The following is a 13,406-nucleotide window of genomic DNA, read 5'->3' as shown; positions in this document are numbered from 1 at the left end:
GGGTTGGTGCTCTGCAGAGAGGCTTCAGCCACAGTTAATATGAGGCATTGATTAGGTTCTAATTTAGAGTTGTCATTTGGGTTACTTCGTATGAGGAGTAATCTTACCTGGAGTTGGGTCTAATTTATCGGCTCAGGCCATGTATCATGGTATAATAGATTTGAGGGAACTGACTGAAGGCTACTATGTGGTTCTGGGAGGACCAGAGAGAGACCGGTTGAATGAGGGTTGAATTTTGCATTAGAATCATCAGTGTTGGTTGTCGCAGGTGGCATCTCTTCGGGTTGTGGCCAGAGGTGGGGACGAGTAGAGCAGAGGGGAACTTTCTGAAAACGCTTTAAGAACGAGAAGGCCCCGCACAGGCCGGGCTATGCGTGGCGGGGCCTGTCCGCCGGGGAGAGGACACTGATTGATTCTGGATCCGGTGCTGCTTCTGATGTCGCGCCCAGACAAGCCCGCCGAAGCTGGCAGAGGCTCGGCGGAGCCCTGGGGAGACATCCGGGCAGGGGTCCGGGCCCTGGGTTGGCGGTGCTCACCCAGGGTTGGGGGGGGGTGGGTGGGAGGGGCGGCAGGGCTGGCGGGCTGCCCACCGGCTCTTGGGGCGGGGTCTGCCTCAGTCTGCTCTTTCGGAACCAGCCCAGTGGCCGCGTCCGAGCCGGGGTGGCTGGCAGGCCCCCGTCGGTCGGGCCCTGCTGACGCGGCCACTCCACAGGTGGGCTACGAGAATGCGGGCACCGTGGAGTTCCTGGTGGACAAGCACGGCAAACATTACTTCATCGAGGTCAACTCCCGCCTGCAGGTGGAGCACACCGTCACCGAGGAGATCACTGAGTGAGTGGGGCAGGGGGGAGTGGGGGCGCGGCCTCTGGGTTTCCTACAAAATCCACAGCAGGCGGCTGCTGGGGAGCTCAGCTCACTGTCCACTGCGGTAGAGAGCAGCTGGCGATCTGGGCACTTACTCTACAAAAAATATTACTAGCGAGCACTACATGCTGGGGCGCCGGCGGGGGCTCAGCCGGTTAAGCGGTTAAGCGTTCGACTTCGGCTCAGGTCATGATCTCACAGTTTGGGAGTTCGAGCCCTGCATTGGGCCCTTTGCTGTCGGCTCAGAGCCCGCTTTGGATCCTCTGTCTCCCTCTCTCTCTGCCCCTCCTCCACTCGCTCTCTCAAAAATAAATAAACATTAAGGGAAAAAAAAAAGTACTACGTGCTTATCTTAAGAATTGAGGAGCAAATAAAAAAAATATGGAGAACTCCCCCTCCCCCCCCCCGCCTCCCCAGAAGTGGGATGTGAGGAGGCTCAGGCCACGGGGAGGCTGGAGGAAGCTCTGGGTTTCAGGTGAAGAGCTGGGGACTCAGGTCAAGAAAGTGGCCGGCCCAGCACGGCATCACCTGTGCCCATGCTACATCTCGTGGTTTTGTTCCACCTGTATGTATTTTACTATATAAATAGTTAGACACAACTGAGATGCTTTGGGCAGAATTTCTATTCTACTTTTATTTTTATTTAAAAAAATTTTTTTTAAGTTTATTTATTTATTTTGAGAGACAGAGAATGTGTGATCAGGAGAGGGGCAGAGAGAGGGAGAAAGAGAGTCCCAAGCCCACGTGGGGCTCGATCCCACAAACCGTGAGATCATGACCCGAGCCAAAATCGAGAGTCGGATGGATGCTCAACCGACTGAGTCCCCCAGGCCCCCCTCTTCTACTTTTAATATTGTTGAAAGCACTCCCCAGGTCAGTATTCTTTGTAATACTTTAGATATGTGTGTATCATAACTTATGTACGTAGCCCTCTGTTACTAGATGTCATCTCTGGGTTTTGTGGCTTATAAGGGTAGTCAGTTAATGTTCTTTGCACCTAAATCTTTCCCTTCCCCTGTGGAGAGGTCTGGGGACAAACATTTTCAGTGTGGTTACCTGAGCAAAGCCTAATCAGCCTTCCAGATTGCTTGTCTCAGTTTGTATTCCCACAAGCAATGAGTATGGACATTTTAAAAATCTGCCCATTTTATAAACAATTCCGTTGTTTCAAGATACATATTTTGAGCTCTTCAAGTGTTAAGCCCTGGCTTTGGGCCAGTCCATCTCACCCTGGGACTTTCCTGACAGTTTGTTGCTTCCCTGACCTCTGACCCCACCTGACATTGAGGATGCTGTGGGGCACCTGCCTTTGCCCAGCAGGCGCTCAGAGGCCCCCAGACTCCTTGCTCCCTTGAGGTAAATCCTGAGTTGAGGTGGATGCTCCAGCTTCAGATTCTCGCTCCATGAGACTTTGCCCAGTTGTGCCACTAAAACTTCTCGTCAGCCTTGAGCCTGCTGCAAGCCTGGTCTGTTAAGGGTGGGGGTCGATGCTTGCTCTGGAGTAGAGGTTTTGTGTCAGACAGACACAGAGCAGGGCACAGGTTCCTTCCAGGTCACTGGCCGCATAGAGCTTGGGCGAGCTGCAGCCTCTCTGACCCTCAGGCTCCTCCTCTGATGGAAATGACAGCCTCTCAGAGCGTCATTGTGGAGATCAAGCTTGAAAAGAGCACCCAGCCTTAAGTCCCTGGCGTGTGGACGTGGTGATGCATGGTAATCACCGTCACTACTATGAAGTGCTTTAGTAGGAAATACAAAACACTGAGGAAAATCTGCCAGTGTAGTTTCCAGCCTGTCCTTACCACAAGCTTCAGTGACAATAAATTTAAAACCTTGAGTTTTTTTTTTTTTTTTTTTTTAAACAGCTGTTCCTCTTGGATTTGTTGCTGTCCTTAGGAGCATGGCAGTCAGTGAGGCTGAGCTTATAAAATCATGCACATTTGGAGAGTTTTGTACACTAACGTCTCCTTCAGGGCGGGGTCTGGAGCTCAGCCCAGCTGCGACCCTGGTCCTGGAAGGGCGGTGTCCTCACCCCGGCACCTGCCCACCCGCCCACCTGCCCATGCGGACTCTCTCAACAGCTTCGGCAAGCCTGGCCCTCACAACCCTGTCCCTTGCAAACTGCCCCCCACCTTCGCCACGGTGTAGCACATGCCGCTCTGGGTGCAGCGTCCGAGGCTTCAAATCCAGCTTGAACCGGGGAGGGCTTGGGGGAAGGCAGGAGGACAGAGAGACCCCAGGGAAAAAGGGCCGCGTGTGGGGAGGGGTTGTTTGGGGGGAGTACAAGAGCAGGCAGATGCAAATCTTCCCATTGGCCCCTCTCTAGCTGCCACCTTCTCCTTGCGCAGACTGCACAGGGCCGCCGGTGGGCAGTGGGCAGCGGCTGCTGGTCTGGTTGGGAGGAACTGACTGCCCCAGCTGGTGAAGGGGTGGGACAGGGAGGGGTGGGGCGAGGCCGGCCTGGCTGTGGGCACCACCCCCCAGCCTCCCCCCCCCCCCCCCCCGCCGCCCCGTCCATCCCCTGCCTCACGCTCCCCTCCTCCCTGCCCCCCTGCAGTGTGGACCTGGTCCATGCCCAGATCCACGTGGCCGAGGGCCGGAGCCTGCCTGACCTGGGCCTGCGGCAGGAGAACATCCGTATCAACGGCTGTGCCATTCAGTGCCGGGTCACCACTGAGGACCCCGCGCGCAGCTTCCAGCCAGACACTGGCCGCATCGAGGTACGCCAGCGCCTGATGGAGCACAGCCTGGTCTCAGTCTGGACGAGAAGACCCTCCTGTGGGCCTGGCCAGGAGGGAAGACCCCCACTTGGGTTGGCTTAGGGCACAGGGGAACCAGGTGCTGTCCAAGAGTCAGGGAGAGCATTCTGGGGGCAGTGGGGACTGTCATGAGTGCAGACTAAGGAGCCAGTGAGTGAACAGGAGGCAGACCAGCTGTGTGGAGCCAAAGGTAGGATCCCCAGAAACAAAGCCCAGGCCCTTGACTTTGGCTTCTTAAAAGAGCCCAGAGACAGAGCGGTGGCCTCTGTCCTGACTTCAGTCTGAGGGAGTGTGATTGGCAGGGCAGGACCCAGGGGTCACCACAAAGGATCAGGGCCCAGATGTCCCAGTGGTGGGGACCAGCTGAGCAAGGGGCCCGTTAAGGCTGAGTGAGGGAGTCGGGAGATGGTGCAGGGCAAGGAGGAGGCAGGCTCGCTCGGGGCTGCCAGGGACTGGGTGGGCGGACGAGGGGGGCCTTGCCGTCCCTCCGCCCGCGGGAATATCTCCTGTACCTCCTCTCTTTCCTCAGCACAGACAGCCCTCCCTCCCGCCACCCCACCCCCGCTCCCAACCTCTGGGCCTGCTTGGGGCACCTGTTCCCTGGCCCTCTATCTCACACTGCCTAAGGATACTTCTGGAACCTGCGTGTCAGCAGGGCTGCCACCAGCTCTGCTGGTCTGCTGCCTCCCCATCTGGTCTGAGCCTCCGAGAAAGCAGGACATGTGCGGGAAGCCAGGTTCTGCTCCGGGATCCAGGGAGAAGGCCAGGATGATTTTGAGATGGGTCCTGGGCTTCTGAGAAAGCAGCGACGTGGGGAGGGAAGGAGCTCTCTGGACTTGGAAAGTTGTGGTGTTGGTAGGGTTGAGGCAGGGAACTGCCACTGGAGTCCCATTTCTGGAGCAATCCAAGCCATAGGTGGGGGCGAGCCCCGAGGCTGGAGTGCCGCCCAGCGGGCGGGCCCCCGACTGCCTGCCCTCAGTGGGGAAGGGGCAGCCCTGTGACACGCCGCTGCCTCCCCCCTCCCCCTCCAAGGCCTGACTCCTCTGAGGCTGGTTCACCACAGAATATTTTTAGCTGACGGTTCCTGCTCACAGCTGAGTGTTCACCCTTAAATATTTTATTAAGTTCCTTTTTATCGAACACAGGCCTGTGTCCCTTAGAAGCGGAAACATGGTGCAATGGGTGTCCCAAGCCCCCTGGGCTGTCCCTCCCACTCCTTCCTCACCCGTGCTCATGGGGTCCCCTGTCCCAGGTGTCCACTCTCCCTGCAGAAACTCCTCCCTGTCCCCATCACGGATGTGTTTGTGTGCACTGGTTACCCCAGACACCTCTGTCCCCCCAGGACCCTGTCTCCGTCTGTTGATTTGAAACCTCCGTCCCCCGTCCACGAGTCTGCCTCTGTGACCCGTCCTTCTCTGCCCTGCTTTCCTGTCTGGGCACGCGAGCCCGCACCAGCTTTCCTGCAGACTCACGTACAGTCCTTTCTCCGAGTATTTCCTGTCTGCCTGCCCGGTCCTCTGCCGCCTCTCCCTCTCCCTCCCATTCTCCCCTTTCGGAAGGAAGAGAAACTGACGGGGGAGGGGGGGGCGGGGGGGGGGCACTGAGGCCTTCCCCATCACTTTACTGTATATGTTAAAACAAAAACCCCTTGGCCTGCCTTCTCTCTGTCCCTGGGCTCTTATCCTACAGCGTCCCGGTCAACAGTCTGTGTTTCCTTGTTTGTCTGTTCCCTCGCCCAGCAAGCTGGGAGCCCCCTGTGAGCAGGGACTCTCTTTGAGCTGTTCGCCCCGGTGCCTGGCACGTAGTGGGTGCAAACGCCTGTGGGATGAATCTGCAAGGCACGAGGGTTGGTCAGGCAGGCAGGTGGAAGGTTGATGGGATCTGGCCCCTGCCTGCCCGGGGCCCCTCTCTGCGCCCTGCTAGGCTCTGCGTCAGCCCCTGAGCACTGCACATGCGGCCCCCTACCCTCTCCTGCCCCTTCCCCTGCCAGCTCCTCTCAGGGAGAAGGAGGCCATGGCTGTGGCACCCAGAGAAGTCGGTATGCCCCTGGGTTTGCTGACGGGAGTGAGGCAGAACTTCGCAAGCCAGAGTTGGGGCTAACCCGCGGTGCTCTGGTACCAGTCCCAGTGCCCTGCCATACCCATGCTCGTCCAGCCTGGGCTGGGGGCCACATCTTGACTCCCCCTTCCGACCCAGGTCCTGACTTCTGCCCGCAGGTGTTCCGGAGCGGCGAGGGCATGGGCATCCGCCTCGATAATGCATCTGCCTTCCAAGGAGCTGTCATCTCCCCGCATTATGATTCCCTGCTGGTCAAAGTCATTGCCCATGGCAAAGACCACCCCACGGCTGCCACCAAGATGAGCAGAGCCCTTGCTGAGTTCCGAGTCCGGGGTGTAAAGGTGAGAGGCGTGGGCCCTGCCTGCCTTCTGGTCGCTCACAGTCCTTGGCTGCATGTGGACTCTCCTGGCTGCTCTACCATGGCTGGCAGTGGGCCTGGGCCCCAGGTTTCTCAGATGCTTAGGGGGCGCTGGCCCTTGGCCGAAGGTGAGAGTCTTGCTCTGGGGAGCCCCACACTCCTTCCTGCCCCTCTTAGGTGAGATCCCTTGGAGTGTGTGTTCCGTCCACGAATTACAGGCCTCCCTTCTGGAAATTCTGATCCCACAGGTTTAGGTGGGGGCCTCAGAGCCTGCGTTTTGAACGAGCTTTCCAGGTAATTCGTAATCCCAGGATAGCCCTGGGTGAGCGCACAAGCCTGTGTGGATGAGGTCACTTTGCGTAAAGTGAGACCCCCGTCTGCCCTCACTCCCCTCTTCCCCTTGCCTGGCACATGCGTCGTGTCGGGTGCTTCAGTAGGGACGGCCGGGAAAGGGAGACTGCAGCGGGAGGCACGAGCAGGGGGCAGAGGGAGACCAGGGTTCCCCCGCTGCAGGGGGCTCATAGCGCAGGTGCCAGGCAAGGACCCGAAATGCTCGTTGGCCTCTTGGTTACCTGTGTCTGTGGCTAGAGATGAAATCACAGCCACGTACCGTCTTGTCCTTGAGGCCAGCGCTGCTGACATGTCCGTGGGCATCCCCCGGGCAGATGCTGCCAGTAGACACTGTGGGAAGAAAGGCTCTTTCCTCAGTGGATCGTGCCACCCGGTGCGGCTCCTGGGACTCCGGAGGGAGGCGCCCGGTGCAGAGGACGCCCTCCCTGGCTTGCCGTGCATGGCGGCGGTGGGGGGGGGGGGGGGGACATGCTGAGGCCCTGGCTGGCGGCCCCCCCGTGTCGCCTTCTCCTCTTGGCTGCCGCCGGGACTGCCTGGGCTCCGGGCTCCACTGGCAGTGTCAGGCCACGTAGGCAGCCCTGTCCTCTCTTGGTGCCCTGTGACAGCCCTCTCAGCTGTGGCAGCGGCCCCGGCGGGTGCGGTAGCCTTTAGAGAAAGCTCCTGGGAGGGGAAGAGGGAGGAAGGGAGACTGTGGGGCCAGTGCTTGGTCAGCTGTTTCCCCTCGGGCCCTCGGCCCACCTCAGAGGGAATGGCCTTGTTGGGGGTCTATGGGAAGCCTCGGGGCTCCTGGTCTGGGGGTGGTTTCCTGCACACGTACAGAGATGCGTTGTGACGTCATGTGTTCAAGCTGCTTCTGAGGGGTCTTGGTTTTCCCAACATGGTGTCCTGGGGCTGCTTTTGGGGCTGGGTGGCCAGCATGACCACACCATGACCCTAGTGTGGGGCCCGGCTACGCCACCCTTCGCCTGCCTGCCCACGTTGCTCTGTGTTGTCCTTATTGGTGACCCTGACTGGCCCTTGGGCCATGGGATCCTCCACCTGTCCCACAGCCTGGCAGGTTCACGAGTACCTGCTGCCTTAGAGCTCCCTGGACGAGGGAGACCAGGGCCAGGGGCTCCCAGGGAGGAAGGTGGGAAGGCCAGCTGTGGGACACGAGTTTCTAGTTCCTTGGGGCCGCAGGGTCCTCCCCAAATGCACACCCTGGCATGTCTAAAGCCTCCCGCTAACCCTGCACCTGCCACCTTGTAGCTCTCCGCTCCTTGTCCCTCTGCCACGGGCCCTTCAGCCCTGTGTCATCCCTGCCTTCTCTCCACGGCCCCCAGGAGGGCTCAGGCTCTCCCGTTCTTCTGTTCCCTCTATTTAAACGGGGGTCTCTCCCCGGCCACATCCAGGTATGTGTTCTGGGGCTGGGAGGGCAGGCACACGTGTGTGTCAACACTGTGCAAACCCACAAGCGTGTGAGCTTGGCCAGCACACGTGTGCACACACATCTTCTTGTGCCGGTTCTCCCCAGGTGCCCACTAGAACCACGGCGGGCCGCACACAGAGACACTCGTGCGCCCCTTGGTGTGTGGACCGTGGCTGCCATAGCCCAGGCACCATCACAGGCCCTGGGGTGCCTGTGCCCACCCTCCACAGTGGGGCCCAGGCACCTGCGTGCTCTCGAAGCATTTGGGTGTGCCCCGTGCTGGGTGAAGAACCACATATCTGCAAGTACTTGGAGCACAGATCCCTCCCAGCTATGACCGGGAGCCATGATTGTTCAGAGGCTGGCAGGGATCTCGGGCAGAGAGGAGGCAGAGCAGGGCAGTGGCCCCGTGGGTGTAGGCACCCCTTGGTGTTTGCCCCTCCAGTGTCCAGTGAGGGTTTGACTCAGTCTTTCCGGACAAGCCCAGAGCAAAGCCACGGGGGAGCAACTGAGAGCTCAGGGCCCATAGCCCTGACAGCACCTTCCAGAAGGTCTTGGGCTGATAGCAGGGCAGTGGAATTCCAAGGCTCTTCTAGTCCCTCTGGGATGATATTTTACAAATCCAGAAGCTGCCCAGGGAGATGGTGAATAAGGCTGTCGCTGACGGGAGCCATGGGGGACTTTCTTACAGAGTTAAGAATGTTGCCAGTTCAGGTCTCTTTGCCCTGAAAGGCTGTGCCATGTCCCCCGGGGCCCCTGTTGCCACTGGGGATTGTGACACCCATGCCTCCATGAGGATGTCACGTCTTGTCCGCGTCCTGCCAGGGAGGAGCGTTCTGTCCTTACAGATAGAAGAACAGGGCGCAGAGGGCTCAGGCATGGTCCCCCACCCACCAGCTGTCTAGGGGCTGGGTCTAGAGGCTGGGACAGGAGGCACCAGATCCCAGCACTCCGCTGTCAGGCGGATGAGGCTCGGGCCGTTTGGGCCGCCTCCGCGGGGCTGGCAGCCCCAGGCCTGACCCTGTCGTGTCTGTGTGCCTCTACTGGCCCACATGCTCCCCCTCCCCTCAGGAGCCTAGCAGGACAAGACAAGGCTAGCACTGAGGTGTACCCAACAATTTTATTATAAAGAAAAACAAGACTCCTGCTTGGTTGGTGCAGCCCCTGCTTCGGTGGCTGTGAGCACCTGTCAGTGGAATGCAGGTCTGGAGGCCAAAAGCAGGGAAAGGGCCCCCTGCCTGGCCCAGCACAGAGGAGGCCTGAGGTACCAAGGGTAAAATCAGGAGGGACTCCCGGGCAGTGCCGACCCAACCAGGCCCGGCAGCTGCCCGCCCCACACCCTCTGCCCCTTCCCCAGCCCGCCCTGGGCCGACTCCCTTCCCATCACACCACACTCTCTTCCAGCTGCTCCGTGCTGCCCCCCACCCCCCGGCACCCTGCCCCGAGCAGCCCCCCATGCACAGAGTGGCTCCGTCGGGCCCAGGCTCCTCCGAGACGCCTGGCGTAACCGTAGCACCCGCCAGCATCCCCCAGGTCCAGGGAGCAGCTGCGCTGGGGCCGAGGCGGTGGGCTCCGCGGCGGGTGGGCCTTGGGCGTGGGGCTGGGGCCTCCGTTGGTCTGGGATTGGACGTGGCTAAGCTTGAGGGGGAGGCGGCCATTCCCGGCCCCCCGGCCCCGAACCAGCAAGGCCACGGTGAAGACCAGTAAGGCAGCCACCAGCACACCCCCCACGGCCACGGTCAGGGTCCCGCCCAGCACGTGGGCCTGCAGGGCGTGGCACAGGGGCGCAGCCGGTAGCGTGGAGAAACGGGCACAGCCCAGCAGCCGGGTGGCTGTGAGGTCGGAAGGCCCAGCGGCAGGTGACAGGGCCAGCAGGCAGAGGTCATAGTCGGCACCAGGGACTAGGTGCTTCAGCAGGAAGTGGTGGCTGGAGGCCGGGACAATCCTATGGGCAAGGGTGGGTGGTCAGAGCCCAGGTCCAGGCTCTGACCCCAGCCCCCAGCCCCACACGGCCTCAAAGGCCCCTTCACCACCCGCCACCCACCCGCACTGCATGCTCCTGAGTCCCAGCTCTGAATACTCCCCTCCCCTAGGACCACACGGGCCTTGTTTGCTTACTGAAGAAGGCAGAGAAACCAAGACAGGCATGCATTTTTGCAATTGGGGACAGTGCAAGGGGACAGACAGGCGTGTGTGCTGATGCACAAGCCCAGGGCAAGGCAAGGAGGTGGTGGAGAATCACATCGCCAGAGCCCGAAATAACACATGTGCAGCCCAGGCTTGTGTGCTTGAACAGAGACCAAACCCCGGGAAGCCTGTACTCGCTCAGCCACACCGAGAGACTTCTCTTGGGGCACTCCCCCTCTCCCTGGTGTCTGCCCCTCCCCTCCCTCTGCATTCCCCTCTCCCCGTCCCCCCCCAGAAGCTTAGGAGGGGTGTGTGAAAGCTGGTGAGTGCTGGAGGGGTGGAGAGGGGCTCAGAGGGCAGCTGGGAGCCAAGCTGGGGCTGTGGGCAGCAAAGCGCATCCTCACCGGTAGATGAGGGTCTCATCTTCACTGCTGTTATACTGGATTTGGAACATCCACACAGGGTCGGCTGGCCGCCCTGGCCCCCAGCTCACCAGCCCTGAGGTTGCAGTCACCTCTGTCACCTGCACAGCTGGCTCAGACTCCAATGTCCCCTCGCCCTCGGCAGCAGTGCGGGCCGAGGCGGCAATGTCCGAGGGCCCTGGGCGGCCCCCCTCAGCACTGCCATTCCCGCCGTGGGGCAAGGCCAGCACCCGTAGCTCCACACGGGCTGTGGCCTCCCCGGCAGGGTTGGTGGCAATGCAGGTGTAGCCCCCTGCGTCCCCAGAGCCCGTCACCCCGATCTCCAGGGTCCCGTTGGGGAAAGCCCGGGCTCGGGAGGAGTTGCCAACCAGGCGGTCATCAGGGCCGACCCAGTGCATGGTGGGCGCAGGGTCACCGAGGGCCCGGCATCTCAGAGTGGCCCGCTGGCCCTCCAGCACCCAGAGGCGCTGCGTGTGGCGGGCGATGAGGGGCGGCTCGCAGGAGAACTCGCCCTCGGGCACTGCCCAGAAGTAGCGGCCGGCCAGGCCTGGAGGGGAGGCGCAGGTCTCCAGGTCGTCGGGCCGGGCCAGCCTCCGCAGCCACAGCAGCTCGCAGTTGCAGTGCAGGGGGTTCCCGCTGAAGCTCAGCACCAGGGGGGCGGGTGAGGCCTCTGCGTCGCGCCCCCGGGAAAAGAGCGGGTCTGGTGCCAGCGTGGCCAGGCGGTTGGAGGTGAGGTCGAGACGGGAGAGCTGGCTGAGCTGGGCGAAGGCGCCCGGGGGCAGTGCGTCGATGAGGTTGTGGTCCAGGTTGAGCGTGTGCAGGGCAGGCATGGCACCGATGCCGGCCCAGGGCACCTGCCGCAGGTTGTTGTAGGACAAGTCGAGGTCCTCCAGGCTGTCCAGGAAGTCGTCGAAGGCCCCGGGCGAGATTCGGCCCAGCTGGTTGCCACTGAGGATGAGGTGCTGCAGGTTGACGGGGCCCCGCAGGCTGCCGGTGCCCAGCTCAACCAACCTGTTCCCGTCCAGATGCAGGGAACGTAGGCTCTCCAGGTCCCCAAAAGCGCGGGCCCCAATGCGGGTGATGGCATTCCGGGAAAGCGTCAGGTCCACCAGCCCTGTCATGTTCCGGAAGTCTGGTGGCCCCAAGGCCTGGATGAAGTTGTCAGCCAGCCGCAGCTCCACGGTGCGGCGGTCCACGTTGGGTGGCACGAACAGCAGGCCTCGGTGGGCACAGAGGGTGCTGAGTGATTCGGACAGGTTCTGGCAGACACAGGGCAGTGGGCAGGCGGCCGCTCCACTGGCCAGCAGCAGCAGCAGGAGTGGCGGGGCCATGGTGAGCGCCCTGTAGGGAAGGGCCACAGCCCAGGCACAGGTGGGGCTGGTGCAGGTGCCCACTGTGCCCCGGGGCCCGGTCCCCAGGGCCAGCTTCTGGAGCCTGGTCTGGGTGGGGATCAGGGTCAGAGGCCCACAGAGCCCCCCAGGGAGGAAAGAAGGCTGGGGCCTGCCAGGCCCCCCACAACAAAGGTCACATTTCCCAACCAGGTAGGGGGGTCCTGGCCTTGGGGATGAGGTGCAGCATGAGGCAGGAAGCGGAGGTGGGCACTAGAGCAGGGAGGGTCCCGGAACTTCCTTTCTCTGGCGTCTCCAGGAATCGCCAGCCCCCTCCCTCCGCACCATCCCTCCCCCTCCAGGGAAGACACCCCCCCCCAAACCCCTCCCTTGGCCCCGCGCCCCTCCCTGGCCAGCCACTGCTGTTGTGCCCCGCAGCCCCCCTCACCTGGTGTCTGTAGCTCAGGGGGAGCGGGCCGGCCTCCCCGTGGGCCTGGCCAGCCCCCGCCGACTCCAGGCGGCTCTCCCGCGGGGGCGAGGCCAGGGGCTGACCGGCCGCCCGCCGCGCGCCCTCCAGCCCATGGCGCTCGGGCCCGCGGCCCCGGCTCACTCGGTTCCCGGCACCTTTTCCCGGCGGCTCCCGGCGGCGGCGGCGGCGGCGGCGGCGGCGGCGGCGGCGGCGAAGACAGGCAGGCGGGTGCGCGCCGGCGAGCGCGCGCTCCGCGGACACGCACGTGGAGGGCGGACGGGGAGGGGCGCACGGGGATCCACCCGGGCCGGCTGGCTCCCGAGGTCACGGGGACACGCGGCCACTGCAGCGCCCACGGGTGGCTCCCGGTCACGCCCGAGGCCCGGGCCGGCGCGGGCCCGCCGCGCAGTCCCCCGGCGCTGCCGCAGCGCACTCACCCTGGCACGGGCGCGCGCGCCCCCGGCCACCCTGGCGCCCCGGCATCCTGCACCGCACGGGCGCCCGCCGCCGCTGCGCGAACCGTCACTCTGCAGGCAGCCAGACAAAGCGCCAGCTCGCGGGCCCCTTCACCATCTCCCGGAGACGGGAGCCTTTGTCACATGTCGCTGGGCACCCTCCCCAACACACCCACACATGCCCACACACCCACACGTCCCCGCACCCACAGGCAGGGCCGGGCGCAAAGCCGCACTGTTGTTGGGACCCTCACAGACACACGCTGAAGGTCACAACCGTTCTGCATCACCGAGTCACGTGGAGGGTCCCCAACAGGCACGGGGCCGGGAGTGGGGGTGAGGGGCTGGGGCGACACCCCCGGCAGGCCTGCCGCGGGGTGGGGCGGAGAGGGCTCGGCCTCCCGGCTGGCGCCGTGCCCCGCCCCTCCCTCCCTTTCCTGGGCTCCCCGCCCCGCCCGGCATGCTCGGGAGCCAACCGGTCTCCGCCTCCGGCCCGATTGGTCTGCGCTGCGCCGTTTCCCAGCAGGCCGGCGGTGGCACGCTGTTTGAAGCTGTGCGTCAGTGGTCCTCGCCGAGCCGGCAGCCCCTCCTTCCCCCTTCTGCCCCTGCCGGGCCGTTTTCCTGGGAGAGCGGCCCACGGTGAGTTCGTCCCAGCTGAGGAAGGGCTCCCGGTGGGGGAGAGTTTCCGGCTTCCTGCCACCCATAGCCGCGGCTTGAGTGGGAGCACTGAGTGCTCAAACCAGGCTGGGCACTCTCGTCCTTCGGGAAACCAGGCAAGTCGCCACTTCCTCCACGTATCTCCTCCTAGTC

The 13,406-nt window shown here is 62.7% G+C and overlaps 2 protein-coding genes across 9 annotated transcripts in view; one reads left to right on the top strand and one right to left on the bottom strand.

The window, feature by feature from the left end:
* PC (pyruvate carboxylase) overlaps positions 1-13,406 on the top strand; it is a 101,449-nt gene that overhangs the window by 80,757 nt on the left and 7,286 nt on the right. For all 7 annotated transcript variants that reach the window (XM_045485967.1, XM_045485969.1, XM_045485968.1 and 4 more), the window contains 3 exons: positions 713-831; positions 3,419-3,581; positions 5,837-6,019. In XM_045485967.1, the coding sequence (XP_045341923.1) occupies positions 713-831; positions 3,419-3,581; positions 5,837-6,019 (465 nt within the window). The remainder of the gene's footprint in view (positions 1-712; positions 832-3,418; positions 3,582-5,836; positions 6,020-13,406) is intronic.
* On the bottom strand, positions 8,897-13,347 carry LRFN4 (leucine rich repeat and fibronectin type III domain containing 4). Of its 2 annotated transcripts, XM_045485974.1 has the most exons (3): positions 12,121-13,347; positions 10,327-11,685; positions 8,897-9,740 (listed from the first exon to the last, which is right to left on the bottom strand). In XM_045485974.1, exons 2-3 carry the CDS (start codon positions 11,673-11,675, stop codon positions 9,179-9,181), a joined length of 1,911 nt encoding a protein of 636 aa, XP_045341930.1. In that variant the 5' UTR covers positions 11,676-11,685; positions 12,121-13,347; the 3' UTR covers positions 8,897-9,178. The 2 variants fall into 2 exon arrangements, with proteins under 2 accessions (XP_045341930.1, XP_045341931.1); XM_045485975.1 differs by lacking the exon at positions 12,121-13,347 and having other exon boundaries at positions 10,327-12,083.

This window comes from Leopardus geoffroyi, chromosome D1 (genome assembly GCF_018350155.1).
Source record: "Leopardus geoffroyi isolate Oge1 chromosome D1, O.geoffroyi_Oge1_pat1.0, whole genome shotgun sequence".
Classification (NCBI taxonomy): Eukaryota; Metazoa; Chordata; class Mammalia; order Carnivora; family Felidae; genus Leopardus; species Leopardus geoffroyi.
This window is presented reverse-complemented; position numbering and strand designations above follow the sequence as displayed.